The sequence below is a fragment of the Melitaea cinxia genome, chromosome 20, assembly GCF_905220565.1.
Source record: "Melitaea cinxia chromosome 20, ilMelCinx1.1, whole genome shotgun sequence".
NCBI classification, from domain to species: Eukaryota; Metazoa; Arthropoda; class Insecta; order Lepidoptera; family Nymphalidae; genus Melitaea; species Melitaea cinxia.
Window position 1 is genome coordinate 5,945,507 of NC_059413.1, and position 9,459 is coordinate 5,954,965.

Genomic DNA, 9,459 nt, shown 5'->3' on the forward strand with positions numbered 1-9,459 from the left:
CTGTGCTCTTTTGCTAAGATTGAAAAAAAAAAAATCGTATGAATGAATGAGTGATAGTGTTTCATTTACTAATTCCATAGACTTAGGACTCTAGGACTTACCGAATATCATTAATAGTCTGTGGTCTCAATTTATTTATGTTAAGCTTGTGTCGATAAGTTTTAGTTTTAGGTTGCTTATATATTAAATTTGTTAAAAATAGTGAATTTTTCGTTGCTGTAAAAGTTAAAATACTTCAAAATGGCTCTAAGAACCTACGGCGATAAGCCGATTAGTTTTCAAATCGAGGAAGGCGGCGAATTTTATTGTGTCGGATCAGAGGTAATTACAAATATTTTCTCAATTCTACTTTAGATTGCCTTATATTTTGATTTGTAATGAATGGTAGGTAATTAATATTCTTCTTTCTGTTGGTTTGTTATGCATAGAACTTAAAACTATATAACGATCTTGACATTTCTCTCATCATTAGAATGCTAGGTACTATCCAAAGATGGTGTAGGCCGTAGGGTATCAAAATGTATAAGTATGCTATAAAAATAATGCTACGACTAATCACAGCAAGAGCAAGAGATGGCTAAAATTAATTTTTGTTAATTGTAATCATTCCCATATGTCTCTGCTAGCTAAGAATATACTACTAGTATTATAAAGCTGAAGAATTTGTATGATTGTTTGTTGAACGCAATAATCTCAGGAACTTCTGGTACGAATCGAAAAATTATTTTTGCGTTCGATAGTCTATTTACCGAAGAAGGCTATAGACTATATAGAATTTTGTATCGTTTGAAATGGCAAAGCTACTATTTAGTATGTATGTTATGTTTATGCCTATTTTTGTAGGTCGGCAATTACCTGCGGTTATTCCGCGGGTCGCTCTACAAGAAGTATCCTGGCATGGCCAGGAGGACCTTAACAAATGAAGAACGGAAAAGATTAGTGGATAATGGATTAGGACCTCATGTTCTATCAAGTTCAGTGTCGTTGCTGAAGGCTTCTGAAGTTGAAGACATAATTGAAGGGAATGATGAAAAGTAAGTAAATAAATAAATATCTATAACATACATAAGGTCATATGTTCCTGAAATAAGCAACTTAATGCTTAAGTTGTAGGTCACAACTGGCTGATATAGTGACTTATTTTTTTTTTCAATAACCATACACATAAATAATACATATATGAAGAAATGTATATATTGTGACTAGAATATGGTGGGAACCAAACCCATATCCTGAGCAGAAAGCTGGACCAGTAGTAGTTGCTGCCATTTCTTATTAAAATCTACATGAGTGTACGGGCTATGAAAGTTTTTCTGTGTGTATTTTCATATCTTTTCTTGTTGTTAGGATAATGAAAATCATGAGAAAAGCTGAAAAAAAAAACACCAAAATGCATGCCCAGCCTGGTGACTCTGGGCAAAATACATGAGTTCACGCCATTTTTGGCGTGAACTTGTGGAGGCCTATGTCCAGTAGTGGACTGCGAAAGGCTGCTGTGATGATTTAATGATTATAAATATTATAATTGTATTTTGTGCGTTGGTTATTTTACATAGAAAGTTATTTTAATTATAAAAAAATTTAAAACAGATACAAAGCAGTATCAGTTAGTCAAGAAATGGCTACACCCCGAGAGAGTAAGAGTAAGAAGCCCCACAATCCATCTTGGCTCCCGGTCATGCCAAATTCGTCACACTTGGATGCTGTGCCACAGGCAACCCCTATCAGTAGGACTAGAGTTCATAATAAGAAGGTATGTTGATATTGTTAAATACGAAAAAAGTATTTGACTAATCTGTTAATATTTGGATGCATGGTCTGATTTAAAAAAAAAATTCCTTGCTACTTTTAAGGTATATAAACACTATAACTTTTGTAAATATGTATTGTAAAAAAGGTTTAAGAATATAAAGCAGACAGGAAAACTAAAGATCAAGCAGTCCTGTTTATCTCATGTATAAAAAAAAGTAATAAATTCACAAAACTTGTTTGTTTTATTGTACCTCTAGAACTTAACTAGTGTTAAAGTTATCTAAATAATTACTTATAAAACGTGCCAATACTATAGTCACACATCTATATCTAGTTGATTTCTTCACTTTCAAAAATAAGTTTTAAAGTAGCTAACATAAAAACAGGTATTATTTATCCTATGTCAGACAGAAAAGAACATAATCAAAAATAGATAAATGTATTCTGTAAAAATTAATTATGCTTATTGTACAGGTACGAACCTTCCCCCTCTGTTTTGATGATACCGACATGACGGCGATGCTAGAGAATGCTTCGCAGAAACAAATTCTGGTACCGATAAGATTGGATATGGAGATTGAGGGTCAGAAGCTGAGGGACACATTCACTTGGAATAAGAATGGTATTGTTATATGTTTATTTTTATTACTACTTCCCTTTCATAAGCAGTCAAATTTTATCATTTTAGACTCTCCCCGTTGTCTGACTTTCAGCGACCCCTTACCAAATATTAAGTTCAAAGCTAGTTCATCTCCGCTGTGAGTGGCATTTTATCAACACTGAAAAATTTTATAAATATCAAGAAAGAAAGTAAAAAAAGAAAGAAACGAAGTTGCACTTCATGTCACATTTCCTTTTCCTTTTAGGTTTTTTTTTGCATTATTTTTTTTGTTGAGTTTTGTTGAGTAATTAAATAATCCCGTTGATATACTCTCTCTGTTGATATACTCTTGATAAATTCATAAAATATGCATTACGGCTATTTACAGATAATATGGTAAAATTTAGTTAGATTAATTTGTTTATTGCTTTGATAAACTTGTTTATTTATTTTTAATATTAATTTAGCTTGGAAAATTAAGTAAAAAAATAAATGGTATAGGTATCCATAATCGATTCGCCGTTTTTTTTTTTTGTATGATAAAAACTTTTTTATTTTATCAACAGAGTCAATAATAACACCAGAGCAGTTTGCAGAGGTACTCTGTGATGATTTAGAATTGAACACGAGTACTTTCATCCCAGCGATAGCGACGTCTATCCGTCAACAAATCGAAGCATTCCCAAGTGAACCACCAGCTATACTAGAAGAGCAAACTGACCAAAGGGTCATTATTAAGTTAAATATACATGTGGGAAACACTTCACTTGTCGATCAGGTAAATTTTTGTGACCGTATGTTGCACATCTTTTGTACACAAGGTGCGTACTATTTTTCAATTATATGTCAAAAATCAATCAAATGAAGCATTAGTTTAGGATCAGCCAATAGATTCTGAAATTAGCGCATTTAATTAAAGAAACAAAGTCTTCAGTTTAATAATATTAGTATAGATTGTAAAGTTCTCGTTGTTCCAGTTTCGTAAGTATAAGGTTTTATATGCGTAACCTGTAACATACATTATATTTATAAAATTATTTTATTACTTTTCTATTTATTATATTGGAATATACTTGTATGGTAATATTGTATCAAATATTATAATATTATTAGATAACCATCCAACTGCTGGCTGTAAAATACACAGACTGAAGATGGGCAGCAGCATCTTCAGTGTGACAAAGCCAGCCCTGCGGTCACTGACCCGTCTGCCCAGCGTGGTGACTTGGGCAAAACACATGAGTTCACGCCATTTTTTCGTGAACTTGTGGAGGCCTATGTTCAGCAGTGGACTGTATTAGGCTGAAGTGATACTAGTTGTCGCCCAGTGGTCGAAATTCGACTATAATTAAATTATAAGTTTGAACATTATTATACTTCTATAATAATAAACAAAAGAGTATATATGCGTGTGTGTGTAAAATACATGTTAATGTGCGTAATGTTTTTTTTTATTGATTTAATGTATTTTTATACATAATTAAAAAAAAAACATTCTGCACTCCTTCTCTATATAAACTATAAGTATGCAAAATTTCATACTTCTCCGTCCGCGCAATTTTCGTATAAAGTGGTACAAAGTTTTTGCTTCACGTATACGCGCATTCGATAGCTGTTTACGCTGTGTCAGATTTATACTAACATTGTTTTGAATCGTATAGACTCGCAGTAATACTTTATGTATAAAATACTAATTGTTAATTTTGTTAAATTTCTGATGTAAGTAAATTTTTTAATTCTTTATGGGAATAAATTTTATTTAATCGTATATAATTTCAGGTTGAGTGGGACATGTCGGAGAAAGAGAATAATCCAGAACAATTTGCGATGAAACTTTGTGCAGAATTGGGTCTCGGTGGTGAATTTGTAACGGGTATTGCATACAGTGTTCGAGGTCAACTTGGCTGGCATCAACGGACTTATGCGTTTAGTGAAGCACCATTGCCTGTTGTTGAGGTAAATATAATCGAAATCGAAATTAATTGATTGATTAATTCAGCCTGTAACATATCACTGTTGTGCGTAGGCCTCTTTCCCCATGTAGGAGAAGGGTCAGAGCTTAATCCACCACGCTGCTCCATTGCGGGTTGGCAATAATTTCCCTTAATAAAAAATATTTAAATTTAAATAAAATTATTTGCAACTATATAATGTTTTTCGTTGTTTAATTTGTCACATATATTAAATCACATTAATAGTAATAATAATATGCTTCATTAGGATTAACTCCTGTGTCAGGGTCCGGAAAAAACACAAGACACAAGCACAACCGCCCAGATCACGACACGACATCTTTATGGCCAATACAAATGTATGCCATGTACTGGGATCGAACTTGCGACCGTCAGTACAATAGCCATAAACCAGTGCTGTAATGTGACACGTCTACGTCCGTCGCGGTTGTTTGGTTTTGAGGTTTTTGTTTATTTTTTCAGACACCATATCGCCAGCCGTCTGCTGCGGAACAATGGGCTCCGTATCTAGAAACCCTTACCAATGCTGAAATGGAAAAGAAAATCCGGGATCAAGACAGGAACACGAGGCGTATGAGGCGTCTCGCAAACACGACACCCGGTTGGTAAATATGTAACTAGATGAGAAACACGGTTTCATTTGCTCATTTCTTAGTGTTGTAGCGTATATCAGGAGGTAATTTTTTAACTAATCTTAATCTTTTTCAAACTAATCTATTTTTCAAAATTCTTCTTCTTTTATAATTGGACTCCCATAGGAATTGCCAGTCAGTTTTATTTTTCTTCAAAATTCCACCTAAGACAAGACTTAAAAGAAAATTCGTTAGTTATTATATGTGTCAAAGGCAATAAAACTTTAAATTATACCTATTGGATACATTATATTGGACTTGGTTTGACGAATCGATGGGTTCCAATAGACAGTAGAATCATCTGAAAAATAGATTTTAAAGAAAATCAGTTTTTTTTTTACATGGACAGACTTAATGTTTATATTTCTGGAATATACATTATAATTGGACTCATAATTCGTTTGTAAAGTATCTATTGGTTCCAATAGTCATTCGAACCTTATGAACACTTTAGTTTATAGAATTTTAACTTGGAATTACCCGTTTTTGGAAATAACTTCCTGATATAGTCTGCAGCTAACTCCGAAACACAAATTCTAATAAAGAATAAAACAAAATCGGACCAAACAACTTTTGCTTTTATAATGTTAGTATAGACTATATAGAGCTTTTATTTACATAATAATATGTATGTAATGTTTATGTTGGCAATATTGTCTACAGTAAATTTTATTTTTGGTACGTTTTAGGAATGAGTACTGGTCAGTGCAAATTAAAGCATTATTTAACTATGATTGTTTTTAAATGTTGCAAACATTTTATTATTTTTATCATTATGATTGACTAATCTGCGAAAACATTTATGGGCTTTTTTTAACTAAAGAACTTAAGAAAAATATGTTTTACAAATTAAAAAAAAAAAAGAAAAAAAAACTAACTAACATAAGTCAAATATGAGTAGATTCCGTGGATAGAGATATAGATAGCCCTTAATTTGTATTTTAAACAAGTTTCATATTATTACTTAACTACTCACCATTACTCAAGCCATTAAAAATGAATCAACAACTGATCGTGACGTCAAATACACTGACCAGTGCACTCAATTATATTTCAAAACTTAACACTTGTCTATTTTTGATATATAAACTTTTTTTTTTTTGTAGTTTATTTTGTACACAATGCTACCCTATCACAAAACGTGATATTGTAAATGAATAGAATTGTCTATGTACCATTGACAATCGAATCAGTGAGATACAATTGACAATAATCAGTGCTAATCAGTGCAGCTGTACTTAATTTTTTTTTAGTGTAGTCTACTATCCATGAGCAAAATCTTTTCCCACTTGTTTCCATTCTTTATTTGCAGCTATTAATTTTATAGTATGTTATTTAACAAAAAAAAAAAAAAAAAACTTTACCTTTTTTATCTTTAGTTTTCTATTAAACTCTATGATGTATACCGCAGTTATTAAGGCAGTTATTTTATGGTAAAATTGATACAATTAATTTATTTATTACATATATTAAATATTTAATTTATATTTTATTTATTTATTACATATATAATATTTTATTAATTTATCTAGCTTTTAGACATTTTCTTAATATATATAAGTATTATTCTAATATAAATAAGTTAGTCTATTTACGAATTTATATATATTTTGTCAAGTGCAGGCAGCACCAATTTACACAGTGTGTAAAATTCGTTTTACTTCTTTTTTAGTTTAAATGATTAAAAATGAAGATCTCTAGATGAAATGATGATTATTATCTTTACTAATTATGTAAAGGTTTAAAGTTTGTTTTCTCTTAAATTCCACCCGAAAGTCAAGTAAAAAATACTTAATTTGTAAATCAATGCTAGTATGTAAATTAGTAATTAATCGAAAAAAAAATTACTGAGAACACTTTAAACAATGGTTTTAAATTTAATGGTTCGATAGAAAAAAAATATAGAAAAATAAATTTATATAATTAATTTTAATTCCATATTTATATGATAATGTTAAAGTTTAATAATTGTTAAGTACTTAATTGCATCATCATTGAAATATTTAATAACAATCGTCAATTAGACTCCTAAGCATAAAATCCTATTGAAATGGAAAATCTCATTTGTTATGTATCATCACAAAATGAAATAGGAAAAATATTTATTTTTCAGCAGTATTAAAAAAAAGGAAAATAAAAATAAAGCATACAAAAAAAGTATTAGGCATATGCAGTTTCTAAGGGCATTGTCTCAATCTACTTATCTCTTGCTTTAACTTACAAGCGATAGACGTCTGACACAATTTGCATGGATTAATTAGTCAAAGTACTCTCTCTAGTAAGCAAAATTATAGACTGGTAGGTTTTTGAAACTGGCCGTTAGTGTACTGAATTTGAATAGATAAATATTTTTTTCATAAATAACTATTAAGTTATTTTTCTTGTGTCGATTTTAAATGCATAATTTCAGTCTATTATTAATAATTTTTGCTTTTCTGCTGAAATTATTTTTGGAAACATTGATAATTGTTAATTGATAATTGTTATAATTTGTAAATAAATCTAAATAATTATAATTTTAAAATGATATTATCATTGTATAATTAATTTATTTATCTATCTCTAAATAATTTCGTAAAAAAATCTTTTTACATAGTTTTATCAATATTTTTCCAATGATTTTGCGTGACTTTCGATGAACGAAACTTACGCTATTAGGCTTGTTTATAATTAAACAAGGTGTAATATTATGCTTTTAGTATATTATTTATATAATAATTTCAATTCTATTTATTAGCTCACAATAATAATTTATGTCATTAATTTAAAATAATTTAGGAAGTTAATTGTTTTAGTTTATTTTTATTTTATAAGGACTTCTTCATGCTCGATGATGTCGGTAACTTAGTAAGGATTTTATTTCGTTTTAAAAGAATATATATAATGTAAAAATTGAAACTCAAATATTTTAAAAACATTATTCACCATAAATAAATAAATATAACATACCCTCACTGTTCGTATGTAAAGAAAAATCTAAGCAACTTAATGCTTGTGTTATTATAGTTAACAGCCGACTGTTCTAGTTAATTCGGTTTTTTTTTTTAAATATATATACAGAAATAATAAATATATAAATACAAATATACCACCCAGACTCAGGGGGGGAGGGGATCGAACCCCGTAACCCGCGGGACAATAAAATATATATAATGCGGGCTAGTCAAAATATATACAATGATATATTTATCTCTTCCACACAATAAAAAAATTTAGAACATGTATTAAATATCTATATTTTAATTAGTCACAATAGTTAATAATGTTGCCAATTCTGATGTAGCATTATCAGTAGTCATCTATTTTTTTTTTAATATCACAAAACTGATAAAATTAATACCCAAATAGAATATTTTAAATTAAATAAAAAACTAAATGAAATTTTGTATATAAATATGTGCAAATTAAATTCAAATAATTTTTAAAATATATGTAAAAATTTAATTTAATTTATGACATCAGAGTTCGCAACAATATCCATCGGGCATGTATAAACTATTTTATTTATCTAACTGCATGTAAAATCATAAACTAGGTATTATATACCATTTTAAGTACAACTAACTCAAGTATTTTATTTTTAATTCTGTACAAAAATACGTCAAGTATCATCGTTTTAATGATAACACCGCATTGACTTTTACAAAGAATGTTATTGTATTTTCGAATGTTATGTTTATACCATGAACAAAATAACAAAAATAGTGTATATTTATACATTCTTTGAAAGGAGCTTATAAGTGTTCATACAAATAGTAAACTTACATTCGAATAATCTTATACAAAACTGGATAAAAATGAAAGGGATTAAATAAAACCACATAATACATACCATTTCTAAAGATACTAATAATAAACAAACAGAAGCGGTAGTTAAGGCACAACATAGACATCTAAAACTATAGAAATGGTATGTAGTACATGTGGTTTAATTTAATGCGTTTCTATTATACCTTATATAAAAAGTTTGTTAAAGTCAAAATAATGTCCAATAATGCAATTATTCAAAGTACAAATGGAATGGTGTTTTTATGGAAACGATGGTGTTTTAAAACGCTCAATAAATTATACTTAAATTAATACTCGTATTCGGGTTTATCTTATTGTGTAGAATTTTGTAGTAATCGTGTTTTAAAAGTAAGTGGACTGTTAAACTTTTTTCACATTAAAGGAATCTTTTCAAAATTATTCGTTTCATTTTTATTCCAATTTAATTAAATTATTTTTAAAGCATTGGGTGATTAAGTTGATACAATCTGCTTACCACTTAATTTTTTTTATATAGCAACACTTATTTTATATGGTGTCATTGTAACGCATGTCAAAGTTTGTAGCTCTATTTGCATGTTAGAAATATTAAAATATGAATTAAGTATTAGTAATTAAATGAATTGATCTTTTATTGTTTATTGGGTTAAACATAAATTATATTATATAATTTTATTACATTATTTTTATATAAACAACCGTGTAACGTAATAAAAAATTCTAATTTTAAATA

At 28.9% G+C, this 9,459-nt stretch overlaps 1 protein-coding gene across 1 annotated transcript; it reads left to right on the forward strand.

Annotated features, from left to right (window-relative positions):
• Positions 1-126: 126 nt before the first annotated feature.
• Positions 127-4,935, forward strand: LOC123663447 (SWI/SNF-related matrix-associated actin-dependent regulator of chromatin subfamily B member 1-A). Its single transcript, XM_045598130.1, has 7 exons — positions 127-321; positions 844-1,034; positions 1,591-1,753; positions 2,227-2,374; positions 2,920-3,131; positions 4,133-4,309; positions 4,789-4,935. The coding sequence occupies exons 1-7, from the start codon at positions 241-243 to the stop codon at positions 4,933-4,935; spliced, it is 1,119 nt and encodes a 372-aa protein (XP_045454086.1). The 5' UTR covers positions 127-240.
• The last annotated feature ends 4,524 nt before the right edge of the window (positions 4,936-9,459 follow it).